Raw genomic sequence first — 15,673 nt, forward strand, 5'->3', positions numbered from 1 at the left:
TCTGCCATGCTTCAATGGTGTTGCGAATTAATAGCATCTTTTTAATATCCTTTGGTAAATGTGGTGTCGGGCAATGTAACAGAGCTTTCAATGTATATGGGGCACTAAGTTGTTCTTCCAGGTACACATGTGTCAGGTAGTTAGCTTCTGTTACCCACTCAAATGCAAAACGGGCTAGAGTGGCTATATTATACTTTTTGATATCGGGAAAAGATAAACCGCCTTCTTCAAATCTGAGTGTTAGTTTTACTATAGATAGCATATGTCTTTTGTTATTCCAGAAAAAATTAGCACATTCTCTATTAAATCTTTTTATATCTTGATTCTTTATAAATAGTGGTAAATTTTGCATAATATACATTAATTGAGGGAACAATATAGTTTTTATGATCATTTCCTTAGCCGAGAGAGAAATAGGAAACATAATCCAGCGCTGTAGTTTCTCTGTAACTTTTTTTAAAAAAGGAGAGTAATTTAATTTATACCATTGATTTGGGTCAGCATGAAAGTTTAGTCCTAAGTACTTAATGCTTAAGGACTCTTGAAAAGGATGATCTTGTATACTTTTTTTCGTCTTATGTAACCAAAGGATCTCAGACTTATTAGCGTTAATTTTATAACCTGAAATAGAACTAAACCTGTCGATAATATTTAAAGCCTGTGGTATATTCCTCTCTGTATTTCTGATATATAATAATAGGTCATCTGCATATAAAGATAATACTAATTTCTCATGTCCTAGCCTAATTCCTTGTAATTCTTGTCTCAGTGTGACAGCCAGAGGCTCTATAGCAAGATTGAATAGGAGCGGGGAGAGTGGACATCCTTGTCTCGTTCCCCTATGTAATGTTAAGTTTGAAGTATAACTACCATTAATTACAATGCTGGATCAAGGGTGGTCATATATAATTTTAATAAATTGTGCAAAATGACCTGAGAAACCAAAAAAATGTAAAGTCGAAAATAGATGGTCCCAGCCTACAGAATCGAACGCCTTTTCGGCGTCGATTGTAATTAGCACAAAGTCCTGGTTGTCTGTTCTTCTCTCAGATGTTTTATTCCAGAAGTACTCTAATACTTAAGCTACTTTCTGGATATTCTTGGTAGAGGATCTTTGGTACATAAAGCCCGTTTGATCACTATGAATGACGGGATCAAGACAGAATTTTAATCGGTTCGCAACGATGTGAGTTAGTAACTTCTAATCTACGTTGAGTAGTGAGATTGGCCTATATGACTTAGGATCTAGAGGGTCTTTCCCTTTTTTCAAAATCAATGATATGATAGACTCTGAGAAATATTTTGACATACTTATACCATCTATATAGTATCCATTAAACAGTAAAACTAAAGTATCTGCTATCTCTGATCTAAGTATTTTATACATTTCAACGGGTATCTGATCCGGACCAGGGGCTTTATTGGCTTTAGCAGTATTTATAGCTTCGAGGACTTCTTCTTTCGTGATACGTCTGTTAAGGGCACTAACTGCTTCATGAGGTATTTTAGGCAAACTAATCTTATGCCAGAAATTATTCTTGTTCTCCATATTAACTTCCTTTGCTGTGTATAAGTTTTGGTAATATTCTAAGAAGACATTTTTAATTCTTAGTTGGTCAGTAACTCTATTTGTCCCCTCATAGATTGCTTCTATTGTATTCGATTTTTTCCTGGCCTTATCTAGCCTGGATAAAAATTTGGCCGATTTCCCGAATTGACCTTTATATTTAATGTTTATTTTAAGTTCTTCACGGGCGACTTTTTGTCTGATAAAAATATCCCTTTCTGCTTTAGCTGTTTTATATTTGTCCCCAAACTGCTTAGAAGGGTTGTTAATGTATTTCTTTACTTGTTTAGCTAAAAGAATTTCCCTTTCCTGCGCTTTCCTTTTTTTTGCGACCATATAAGCTTTAATATGTCCTCTTAAAAAGGCCTTGGCGGTTTCCCAAAATATTTATATTTTCCCATGATACGCTTTGTTTAAGGAATCATATTCTCTCCATTTATTTTTAAGCCAGTTATTGAAGTCTATATTATCTACTAAAAATTTTGGAAAGAAGAAATTATTTCTTTCTCTATTCTGGGTTGACGATAAGTAAAAATCTAAAGAAATAATTGCATGATCTGAGATCAATATGTCAAATATTTCTGCCTTAATTTCTAATTTAATTAACGAGCTGGACAACAAAAAGAAATCTATCCGAGAAAAGGAACCATGGCTTTTGGAATCACAGGTGAAGGACCTTGTATCCGGATGTTGCAGCCGCCATATATCATGTAGCTTTAGATTTTTACATATTTGTTTAAAAAATTTTGCCTTCTGTTTGGAGAAGGCAGACTTTTTAGAAGAGCTTTTGTCCAGCCTTTCAGTGGGAATTAGGTTAAAGTCACCCGCTAGAATTATATTATGTCCGTGAAATTTGGTTAGCATTAAAACTAAATTATTCCAGAAACTGGGTTCTGTATTATTAGGGCCGTATACATTGCAAATCACCAGTTGAAGTCCATCCACCTGTATCTCCAAAACTACCCATCTCTCTTGGGGGTCCAGAGTTATATTCAAAATATTATAAACTATTTTTTTATTTATCAGAATGGCAACTCCTCTTTTCCTTCTGGAACACGGTGTAGCTATCACCTCCCCAACCCATTTGCTTTTAAGTTTCATGGTTTCCTTCATTTTTAAATGAGTTTCCTGTATTAAAACTATATCAGGGTTATGTTTGCCCAGTTGTCTGAGTATTGTTTTTCTTTTGATTGGGGAGGTGATACCCCCCACATTCCATGATAGACACCTAATGTTCCCTTTTATTTATAATACATTCTTGATCTGTACGGGGAGAGAGAGGAGAGGGGGAAAAAAAGGGGCTGGGAGAAGGGAATAAAAAGCAAAGAATGGAGGAGGGAGAGAGAAAAAAAAAAAAAAAGGGGAAGCATCCACACAATCATTCATACTACCATTGGATTACCTAGAATATCTTCCTTAAATCTTATGTGAGTGATATCTTGTGTTTTTTTGAAGTACCCTTTAACTTCTTCTAAGTTATCTAATTTAACTGTACCGTCCTTCTCTTCTATAAATTTTTTTGCTGGATACAGTAATTTTGCTAAGAAGCCCTCTTGTATCAACTTTGTGCAAAAAGGTGCCATCTCTTTCCTCCTAAAAGCTGTATCCGCGGAGTAGTCTTGGAAGACTAAGATTTTTTTATCCCCAATATGAAAATTTTCAATTTTTCTATATGTTCTAAGAATATTTATTTTATCCTGAAAGTTCAGAAATTTTATCAGGATTGGCCTATAGGTGTTTTTCCCACTATCTCTAGTTCTGGGGGGGCCTAGTCTGTGGGCCCTTTCTATAAGTAATGGCACCTGCGTGATACCTAAGGTTTGCGGGAGAGTTGTCGATGCGAATTGTAGAAGGTCTTTATATTGGTCTGTCTCAGGCAATCCTACTATTTTTAAATTGTTCCGCCTAGAGCGGTCTTCTAAATCATCTCAAGTTAGGGGGTCATTAGGTTTAGGGGTTACTAGTTTAAATTAGTTTATTTTGTTGTGGGGGGCTTGCGGTTTAGGTGTTAATAGGTTTATATTAGCGGCGGTGTTGGCGGACGGCAGATTAGGGGTTAATAATATTTAAAATAGTGTTTGCGATGCGAGAGGGTGGCGGATTATGGGTTAGTATGTTTATTATAGTGGCGACGATGTCGGGGAGCGGCGGAATAGGGGTTAATACATTTTTTTAGTGCCGGCGATGTTGGGAGCGGCAGATGGCGGTACAGATCTTGTTGTTTTAGGCTGTAATGCTCACTTGTAATCTAGGTGATTGCTTTTTACTTAGTAGATATTTTGGAATCAAGTCAATGTGCCTCTGGTACTGTGTGCAAATGAAAATTCTTGTAATTTTATTCTGCTTTTTCAAGTAAAATGCATGGTGACTTTATTTATTACTGCTTTTAAACAAGGGTGTAGTTAGTGCAGACATACTAGGGCTCTGCCTAAGGATGCAGAGTTTTAAAGGGGTGCCAAATTTTGAGGAGCAGCTTAGATGAGTGTTGGATTTCCACTTCCAGGATCATGATGATGTTATACTTTTATTTTTTACAGTTTTAGGGTGTTTCAGAAGCATACCATGAAGCCATTACCAATACCTTTTTTTTTTTTAATTACCACATGTCTAATTCCCAGGATTGTTTGAGCAATTCAGGTATACTGCACATTCATGTACACTGACACCCAAGCAAGAATTTACTAATTCATGTACACACACACACATACATATGCTTTACCCATGTACTCTCAAACGTATAAAATGCTCTAAACAGCTCAAATATATTGATACCGTGCCTTTGCATCCTTTGTATTTTAAGGAGAAGTGTGCTAAATCTAGCAATTGTATTGTACAAGTCATAAAATACGTTTTTAATTATTAACCTTATGTGTACATGACTTACTTTAACACCCCTTCAATTTCCTTTACGATATAAGATTACTAAACAAGATCTAAAATCTATGTTGTGTCTTTTTGTGGATTTCTTTCATCAGATGGAGTTATTATGTATTGTGCAGAATGCATCCATGCATAAACAATATCATTTTCATAAATTAAAACCTCCCCTGCAGAAGAAACATCTGTGCCTAACCCATTGTGAATAAAAGATGGAGGGATACAGTTACCACTTCACTGACTAAAATCCTAATTTTATTTAGCAAACAGGCACACCCTGAAGAATGACGTCATAAAACCTGAACTTTGCTGATACAAAATATATTGTATACTGAATACATGTGTGCATGTGTATACACTAACACTCACAAACAGATAAACACATAAATCTATATGAATAATATGTATATGAATACATATGTATGCATGAGTGTGTTTGTTCTTTGGGTGTCTACACGCACACACATTCGTACAACCACACACTTTCAGACACATATATTAATATAAGTATATGAATACATATGTATGCAAAAGTGTGTTACTCTGTGGGTGTCTACAAACACACACAAAGACATACACACACATTTATACACAAACATACATGTGCACACACGGACACACATATAAATATAAGCATATGAATACATATGCATGCATGAGTGTGTTTACTCTATGGGTGTCTACACACATACACACACATATATATATAAATATAAGTATATAAATACATATGTATGCATGAGTGTGTTTACTCTATGGCTGTCCACACACACACATATATTAATATAAGTATATGAATACATATGTTTGCAAGAGTGTATTACTCTGTGGTTGTCTACAAACACACACAAAGACATACACACACATATATACACAAACACACATGTACACACAGACACACATATAAATATAAGCATATGAATACATATGTATGCATGAGTGTGTTTGTTCTTTGGGTGTCTACACGCACACACATTCATACAACCACACACTTTCACACACATATATTAATATAAGCATATGAATACATATGCATGCATGAGTCTGTTTACTCTATGGGTGTCTACACACACACACACACATGTACACACACATAATTAAATGTAAGTATTTAAATACATATGTATGCATGAGTGTGTTTACTCTATGGGTGTCTACACACACACACACACATGTACACACACATATATAAATATGAGTATATAAATACATATGTATGCATGAGTGGGTTTACTCTATGGCTGTCCACAAACACATACACACACACAAATATATTAATATATAAATACATATGTATGCATGAGTGTGTTTACTCTATGGGTGTCTACACACACATAATTAAATATAAGTATATAAATACATATGTATGCATGAGTGTGTTTACTCTATGGGTGTCTACAAACACATAATTAAATATAAGTATATAAATACATATGTATGCATGAGTGTGTTTACTCTATGGGTGTCTACACACACATATATAAATATAAGTATATAAATACATATGTATGCATGAGTGGGTTTACTATATGGCTGTCCACACACACACACACACACACACACACATATATTAATATATAAATACATATGTATGCATGAGTGTTTTTACTCTATGGGTGTCTATATTTTTTATGTTTTTGTGGTATTTGAAATATAGCCTTTTGTTAAAATAAGAATGTAGTTTATGAACGACAGTGATCTCTGTGTGTTTAATATATGCAGTTGGTTGCAGGAGCATAAATGTCACAACTGAGATTCCCACTGGGAAGATGTAAAAACCTCCCTTTTACACCTTGGACACTACAGAATGCTCTGAAATGTATTGCCACCCTTTCTGGCATAAAAGGTGCTATGCCTGAACATAACATTAATCCCTAACCTTATTTGAGTTTAAGGTGATCAAGTCATGGGCATGGAGGATTTATTATGCAGGATATTCTTGCCCACATCATCCCTGCTTGACATTGTGATAAGCAATTTTCCAACTGTGTTATAGTGACTAGATACCATATGTTTGCTCTGAGTCTGTAGATGTATTCATGTATCTTTTGATCTATAAATTTTATTTAAAGGGACATTCTACCCAAATGCTAAGTCACTTAAAGGGGATATAGAGTATTTTTAAAAAGTTGACATTTCTATGAGATATTTTACCTAAAAATGTCATTATTAGCCAAAAGCAATTGTAGAGAATTGTATCATCTAATCTGGGTGCTTGTCGTGGCAAGGTAGCGTGCATCTGGCATGTGCACGCAGGGTTACTTTCTATTGCTCCTCAGTTAAAATAAGTTCATTATTAAATCTCTCCAGATCAAGATGAAAACTCACAAAATTATGTTGCGATCCCACAAGCTATATACTATATAACATTATAGCAAAGTGTGAACTGATGATGCTAATTGAATTGGTTGCTCCTTTTTGCCAAACAAATTAAAGAAAAGAGAGAAGCTGGGTTGTAATTGGGAACACAACAATTACTCTGGTGAGTTGATCTAAGATTTAAATAAAGAAAAGTAAAGATTTACATCATAAAGCTTTTTTATTTTCCACAGTTTCATCAAAAATAAAAAAGAATTTATGAAGAATTATTTGTCCCTTTAATCCTTTGTAAGTAATTGTTTACAATCTAAATTAGAGCTGTTGTATTGATAACCTGCTGGCCTGGCTCTGCCTACCAAATGTGTGCTTGTGACTAGACTCTAATTCTCACACATGTATAAGTATTATGTGCTTTAAATATAAATAAAAATGTACACACATACATGACATTTTTTAAAAATGATTTATTTATATGTATTTATATTTTGTAGAGTGACTTTGTGGGTGCACAAGCAAAGTACAAGTATTGTGTAAAAAGTACATCTATGACATCTGAGTGTGACAAAAAAAAAAGCTGCCTTTACCACTGCATATATAAAATTACTTTATTGCTATGGGAAATATAAATATATAAACTGAGAGGTGTTTGACTATGTGAGTAGTTGTCATGCTTGTGTGTGAGATTTTGTTTATCTATTCACACATTCTATTAATTGTATGAACATACCATTACATACTGACCCAGAAATCTGCTCACCCATACCCAATTAGGTGGACAGCACCCATATAGATGTTTTAGTGTATTATTTTATTTATCAGCATCAGAATATTAGTTAGGCTTGATAACTAACAGCTTTGTGCCCCCATGGATGGACAGAAAGGTGCTAGATTTTTTTTATTATTATTATCATTATAATTATCATCATTAGTAGTAACAGTAGTAATAGTAATAGTAGAATGTTACAAAGCCTGTGATTATTGTTAAATAATTATAGTCGTCATTGTCTAGAGTTGCATGAAGAATGCTTAGTTCATACAAAGCCTATAAGTTCCCAGCCTGTGTGTGACATGTTTGTAATACTATTTGTTCATTTGATTTGGTCATTTAGGTTCAATATCTAACAGCACAAAAAAAGTAACTTGTTGTATACCTTTAGCAGATCAGATTATTTGGAGCACAAATCTAACCACAGGTAAAGGAAGCATTTCTACAAAAGTTGTGTATTTGTATATACTCTCTAGATGTACGTTTTGCATTAATATATATGTTAGGGTGGATATATGTGTTTATAAATATATGTGATCTAGGCAGAAGCTTTGTGTGGGTATGTGTTTAATGTTGCTTGAATTACATGTATACGTTTTCTGTGTAGCCTTTTACTATTTATAGAGGTATACACTGTATAACTGTGATGTTTGTGTTCATGTTTACTATATACATGTATTTCATATATGTATGTGGTCTGTGTCTGAGTATATATATATACTCTGTGTTTAATATGTATGTATTCCATGACTGCATGCGCATTGGTATTTACGGTAGATTTTATGAAAACGTTTTCTGTCAGCATCCTTAGCCTATCAGTAAAACTGATTTTATGAGTAAATATGGCTACTTCTGCTAAAACTATATCAAGCTGCTAATAGCCACTTTGCAAAAACTAAATTATAGCAGCAAAGCAAATGGCCATAACTGTTTTGTTGTTGTTTTTTTAAAAAGGGCACAGAACACACCCAGGCTTTCAAAGACGGATTCATTGGTTGATATATACACTAAAAAATTAAAATACAAATAAAAAGATACACATATACTAAAGTATAGCATTCCTTGGGTTAAAATATTGCTAAAGTTAATTAGTTAATCATTACATAATTATCTTTAAAGCCCGGTTTCTTTTCTAAAACAATAAGTTTTTCTGCAGTATGTGTTGCTAATGTTGAAAGCTTATCCCTTATACATTTTTAGCAATAGTCTAATCTTACTATAGGTTTGTGTGTGTGACTGTGAGTAAACATTTTCGTGATTATTTTTTTTATTTAAGAAATTAAATATCAACACATGAAATAGAACAAACGTAACAATTATACTTTTAATTAATGTACTGATGTAATTACTGAGGTTATAACATATTTAATTAATACTTTCTGATATGTCTTAATCTGCTTTTATTCAGAATTATTATTAAATATTAATGCAGCCAAACAAACCAATAATTAACATTTTTTTCAGATAATGTTTTATTCAATAGGAGTGCAATATAAATCAGACATTTTTAAAATCTACAAGATATATTTTTTATTTGCTTAAAAGAATATTAGTCACAATCTGCCACTAAATAAAAAAGAAAAACAAGTGTATTGTTTAATAGTTTTATTCTACAAATAAGAAACGTTGTCATCTGAGAAACTATTGGATTAAAACATTAATCCCATAGGAATTACCATGATAAAATTGTATATTGAAAAATGCAACAGTTAACCGAATGTTCAATAGTTTTTCATTCCAAATGGTTGTGTGTGTTCTAAACCCCAGTGTGCAGTACATCATATTATACAGGATTACAAACAAAATTACAGGACAAATTCATTTGAGTTGAACCAGCAGTACGTTTTAGACAGCACTTATTCTGAACTGTATTAACATGATATGGTTACTATAATTACTGATTAATGGATTGTTTATTGTTCCAACTACTGCACTAAGTACAACTGAACATAGCCCACACACAGCAGAAATGTTGATACATTTTAATAAAAAAAGTTTTATAGAAGCTGTATGAAGTCATGCATTGATAATCCTGAAAACATAAAATTTGGATAATTATGCTTTCCTAAAAAAAAATAAAAAAAATAAAAAAAGTGGCTTTTAATTAGCAAGATTACAGTGCAAATGTAATAACGATAGTCCAGCAGCTTTTTGTGTTGAAATTGTTATCTAAAACTTGTGCAATCAAAAAAGTTACATTGATAAGATCTCCCAAAAAATACTATATACTATTTTGTCGAATCCTTTTAAGGACCATGGGCTGTATTAGGGGAAAAAAAGTTTGATATGCGTATAATTCTCAGAATTTTCAGGAAACAATTCCTAAGGCAACACAACAATATTCTAAGCAAGTTGCTGCTGGTTTAAAATAGTTCAACGTATTCTGTATAAATAAGATATAATTCTACTTCCCAGTATGTATAAAAATTGATGGAGCTGCATGATTTAAAATAGGAAATTCACATTATAAAAAATTCATTAAAAATTCTGTACAAAATTACAACAAAATATTTTCAGCATGGGTTTTAACAACAAGTAGTAAAATGTTGGTCGAAAAATATATGTATATATATATTTATTTAATTGGCCCACTGTTCATTTATAAATTGCATAGATCCTAATTATTGCTTGTGATTTTTCTGTTTATGGGGGGAAAAGAGATTACGAAAAATAATACATCGGGGGGAAGGAACATTACATCCCAACTTCTAAAGGCAGTAAATGTCAAAATAAGTGTATAATAGAAGCTTGGGACATTTGCACTTTGCAGCAAGGTTAGCAAGCGGGCTGAAACTTGTAAACAAGTAGGGTACTGTACAGCACAGTTAATTACATTAGTTTCGTTCATTTGATCTCTCAAAAGTTAATCATGAAAGATGGCATTTAGTTGGGCACTCATGACTCGTTCGTGGTGCGAATGGCTATCATATGACATGATGTTATCTATGGGGATTTCACATCTTGGAGCAGCACTGGCAAACATAGATCCGTGACCTTGAGCTGCTGCTATACTGGCTGCAGGGTAGTGCATGGTAAAGGCATAATTCTTATCAAACTCTGCGGAAGGTTCGTGTTTAAATGAAAAGTTCCCATTAACACTCAATGGTGGGCTCAGTGGCCCATCAAAAGAGGGGCTAGTACAGTCAGTGACAGTGCTTTCAAAAAAGGGCTCCAATGCTGCGCCATAGGAGTGTGGTTTTACATGAAAGATGTGGGAGCTGTCCATGGTACCATAGGGAGGGCTAGGAAGACCTGGCGACTGGTATGGATACGGATGCAGAGGAAAGGAAGCACTTGCTGCTTGCATATGTGGTGGCATATCCTGGTTCTGTTCTGGAAGAAAAGTTCTGGGATTAAGCTGAAGGCATCCAGCAACTAAATTGGTGGTGGGCTGGGATAAACCTTTACAAAGGGTCTGTACAAAAGACACCAGATCTGGACTTTTCCCAGACCTCAAGATCTCAGAAAGTGCCCATATATAATTTTTAGCCAGTCGGAGAGTCTCTATTTTGGAGAGTTTTTGGGTTTTGGAGTAGCAGGGCACAACTTTGCGCAAGTTGTCCAGGGCAGCATTAAGCCCGTGCATGCGGTTCCTCTCTCTGGCATTTGCCTTCATGCGCCTCATTTTAAAGCGTTCTACTCGGGCTTTAGTCATCTTCTTCTTTTTGGGTCCACGTCTTTTAGGTTTTTGATCGTCATCATTTTCTTCGTCATCATTGTCGTCCTCATCATCATCATCTTCTTCCCCGTCCTCTTCTTCCATTTCCTCTTCGTTATGATGATTCACTGAGTCCTCGTCGTCTTCTTTCATTAGACCATCCAGCTCTTCCTCCTTTTTGTCCACCTCATCCTGAGAGCTCAGACATTCATCAACCCACGCTCTTGAGCCCTGGGATTCGGGCAATATCAACCCATTACCTCGATACGATTTTGTCATTTTCAAGTCTGCTTATAAGAACAGAAAAGAAACACACTAAATAATAAGACAATTACATATTTTGGAAATATATTTCATTGATTAAGTTTAAATATTGATATAAAATAACATATATTATTATTAGCATTATTAACTAGTACTAAATTACTTTTTTGCATTCATGTTGTTCTTATACAGCCTATAATTATATATAGTTATAAGACCTTAATAATCAAAGAAGGTTATAAGATAGAGGAAATGTCAATGATTTAAAATCCTTTCTGAAATCAATTTGGAAATCTACTGGGCAATAAAAAACAGATTTAGACACAAAACCTGCGCATGCGCCTTGGTTGAGGGGATCAGGTGCAACATCTTTCTTTTATATCCAAATCCTGCAGTTTGCTGGTTCGCTCTATGGCTACACTGGTAAGAAAGTGATACATAAAGCACCACTAGACTTATTGTGTACACCATAATGTGATCTATTGAAGCAGTTTTCTGGGCAATCATAGATTTCTGATATAATAGCAAATAAGAGAGTTTGCTACATGGTTAGGATATTATTTTGTCTAAATCCGTAACAGGTAGCAATCATTCCCATTTTAACACTTCTGTTTTTTTTTATATATAATTCTTCTATATTTGCCCCATAGTATTGCACAGAGACAGGCACCTGGTTGTCCTACATCTAATTCTCCTAAATGTATAAAGCTTAATACTACTAAGTTGTATGATTTAATACATAATTATATTATCAATTGGATATTTATCTAAAATAGTAATATTCCTTAGAATCCTATGTTAATATTGCCATTATTATTAGTGTACATTTGTCAGTAAGCATCAGAGGATCGCATTTAAATGTAATAGAAAATAGTAAATATACTGCTATAAACAATGAATTCTATATAATATCACATAGGTGACTAAAGTAAAGCTGCAATTAGCAGGACCTTACCTTAATTGCAATGTAAGCTTTCCAGTGGTAGTCTCATAACCCTTGCAGTGATATAGACCTGTGCAGTTCTGAGATTTATTTTTTATTTCTGGGGGGTTGTGAAGAGACTCTCGGGTTTTATAGCGGGTCCCGTGACGCTAATGGACAAGTGAGTAGGAGGTGGTGGAAAGAGGTGAGGTAGCATCCTGCTATCTTTGAGCAGGATGTTCTGCGCGTGCGCATTGCTGCTCACTCTTTTTTTTTTTTTTTTCCTCCCTGAGTATTTCAAGCACCGCCTCTAACTTTCCCCGGCACGCGCCATATGGTCACCCTAGTCAGGCAAACGGCCCGGGAGTCACGTGACTCGCTTCCATTTGTATTCAGCGGCGCTCTCTGTTCCATCCCTTTGTGGCCAAGGAGAAAAAAAAAAAAAAAGTGGCCATCTGTCGCCAGTTTACAGATCCTGCGAACCTGTTTGTACCCGCAGGACAGGGTTAACCCCTTCTTGGCTAGAGCAGCCAGAGCATTGTATACAATAAATGTGACAGAAGGAGAGGCAGAAGGAGGCTGCAGTGACTGAGCCTCACGCTTGTGTCTCTGGAACCTTTCAGTGTCCCCTGATTTGCAAAGTGCCATTAATGACAATTGTCACTCCATGCTCTCCTGGTGCTTGCATGAGATTCCGACACTTCCAGCAATTACTTCATCTTATAGACTCCTGCTTAGATCATCTATAGCCCATTCAGTTCTTTCTTTCTTTCTTTCTTTCTTTCTTTCTTTCTTTCTTTCTTTCTTTCTTTCTTTCTTTCTTTCTTTCTTTCTTTCTTTCTTTCTTTCTTTCTTTCTTTCTTTCTTTCTTTCTTTCTTTCTTTCTTTCTTTCTTTCTTTCTTTCTTTCTTTCTTTCTTTCTTTCTTTCCTTCTTTCTTTCTTCCCATGCATTAGACATATAATGTTATAAAATATTGCACAGCCATGAACACAAGAATATATAAGGAGTGTGACCTTCTGTGAATTGTCACGTTTATTTCTACAAACAAATGACAGTGAGCTGAGTTTATTTGACCCCTGGGCATTCAGAATGACTAAAGTTTCAAGGACCAAAACAAGTTGCTGTACACACATTTATTTCATTACAACATTAAATATAATTATGCTAAATCTCACAGCATAACATACATAAAATAAATATACTTCAAACTCATGGATTATATGATTTGAACTAAAATCACCTATTATATTTTATTTTTTAGATGCAAATGATTTAAAAATAAATTTGACTTCCGCTCATTTTCCAAATTTTACTGCTGTAGCCGATTTTTAGTAGCAAAAAAGTTTGCAGACATTTATATCAGTTGTAAATTAAGATAATACTAAAACGTGTTAAATGTGAATTTAAATATAAGTACACCCTAAATAAAATAGTACTGCTTCTCTAGTTAGAATTACAATTTGAGAAATGTTTATATTGTCTGATATGCAACTGATTTATGTAATGGTTGCAAGTGCAATTTATTTTCTAAATCTTCTGCTCTAGGGAGCTTTAGCGGAGGGAACTGTATCTCTGGATTTAATCAGAAATCATTTGCTTTTTGGCTTCTGAAGCTTTTGGAGCCCTATCTAGCCAGAGACATCAAATTGAGTGGCAGATATAAAATCTCCCTCAATTATTGTACTGTATGAAATAATCCATAAACCTAATATCATTGCGCTGTGGAACACAGAATCCACATATTAAAAATAAATAATAGTAATATTAATTATTATTATTATTATTATTATTATTATTATTATTATTATTATTATTATTATTATTATTATTATTATCACATCAGGCGTCTTTAACCTAATTCCTACACCAGCCTTTTACAATGGTTTTTTATTTATGAGGTGGCGCTTGAACATCCCTATTATTGACTTGGATACACACTGTTTTAGTTCAAGGAGTTTAAGCTGCACTTAAAGGCAAACCTTTTATAGGGATTATACAGTACAATGTGACTATCTGAGTACTCTAAACTGCAAAGTGCAATCCTCGTTCAATTGTGCATACCTTAATGGTGAAATGTACTGCCTTAATATAACTATAAGAGGATTAAAAGCACAATTCACTGCATTTTATGGCAAACAAAACAGTTATGTGTATCTGATTCCTTTTTATATATTATATTTGATATTATGTCTACATAAGAATATTATTACAATAAATGACCATGTCCCAAAATATGTATTACATCTAGAGACATCATATAACTGCCATTCCTTTTAGACTGACTTTTTTATTCTGATAGAGTATTGGTTTTGGTGACTCCCAGCTCATATGTGAAGCTGAGAGCATCGTTTGCAGGCCACTATTCATTTGAGACATCTTAAACTGACAGATGGGCAGAACAGGTATGTAGTAGAATTGTGTGCGCGCTTTTCATGGCAGCAGAAGGGATAAGCAGGAACTGGGGGAAATGACTCAAAGCAACACCAAGTCTAGGTCAAAGGCTAGCAGCCTCTGATTTCTGTGCTACATATACATTTAACTAGTTCACTGCCAAATGGGACCAATCTGTCACACCTGCTGAATTCATATTATAACTGCACTCAATAAAAGCACTATTAGACTTTTAACTATAGCAGATCCGGCTGATGTTTTTATTTTGCATTTGCCATTGAGCAAGCTTTGACAGATAGCTGCATTAATTATGTACTTTCTAGCAAAATTTTGGTGGAAATCCCTTGCCCTTATATAAATTTTAAGCAACATTAGTTTATAATCTGTTGTGGAAGTATTTTCTTATATAGAATATGATTTATGTACATTATTTTGTAAGGGATATCTGAATTCTAAGTCTATTTGTAGGAATTAACTTGTTGTCCCACATTCAGTTTATGGTGCTGATCTATTGGCCCTGATTGACGTTACTAACTTAAGCCTATACCGTATACTGTTGGCCCTGATTGACGTTACTAACTTAAGCCTATACCGTATACTGTTTATTATCCTAATACCCCCCCCCCCCCCCTATTGAGTCCCAATCATCCACAACTCGCTATCCTCTCCATTCTGACTGCTGTCCAGTGAGAGGCACGCGAGCTGCACACGCTGGCAACAAAAGCCTCTTTCATGGCTGGATGCACAACCCCAGGAGGCAGGCAGTCTGTGGCCTTAAGTCCAACCGACCCAGCAGATCTCAATCCTTTATAACCTAATCACCCCCCTGTATATCCCAACTGACTACTGGAGGCAACCTGCCATTTATTTATCCCCTGATGAACTGATTATGGAAGCCCTAGTCATT

The 15,673-nt window shown here is 34.6% G+C and overlaps 1 protein-coding gene across 1 annotated transcript; it reads right to left on the reverse strand.

Moving 5' to 3' along the window:
• Positions 1 to 10,392: 10,392 nt before the first annotated feature.
• Positions 10,393 to 11,466, reverse strand: NEUROD1 (neuronal differentiation 1). The gene has a single exon (XM_053690223.1). It carries the CDS (start codon positions 11,464 to 11,466, stop codon positions 10,393 to 10,395), a length of 1,074 nt encoding a protein of 357 aa, XP_053546198.1.
• Positions 11,467 to 15,673: the final 4,207 nt, after the last annotated feature.

Source organism: Bombina bombina, chromosome 1 (assembly GCF_027579735.1).
Source record: "Bombina bombina isolate aBomBom1 chromosome 1, aBomBom1.pri, whole genome shotgun sequence".
NCBI classification, from domain to species: domain Eukaryota; kingdom Metazoa; phylum Chordata; class Amphibia; order Anura; family Bombinatoridae; genus Bombina; species Bombina bombina.

What these genes read in the sequence shown, in the direction of transcription:
- NEUROD1 (XM_053690223.1), bottom strand. Translation starts at nt 11,466, where the DNA reads ATGACAAAATCGTATCGAGGTAATGGGTTGATATTGCCCGAATCCCAG.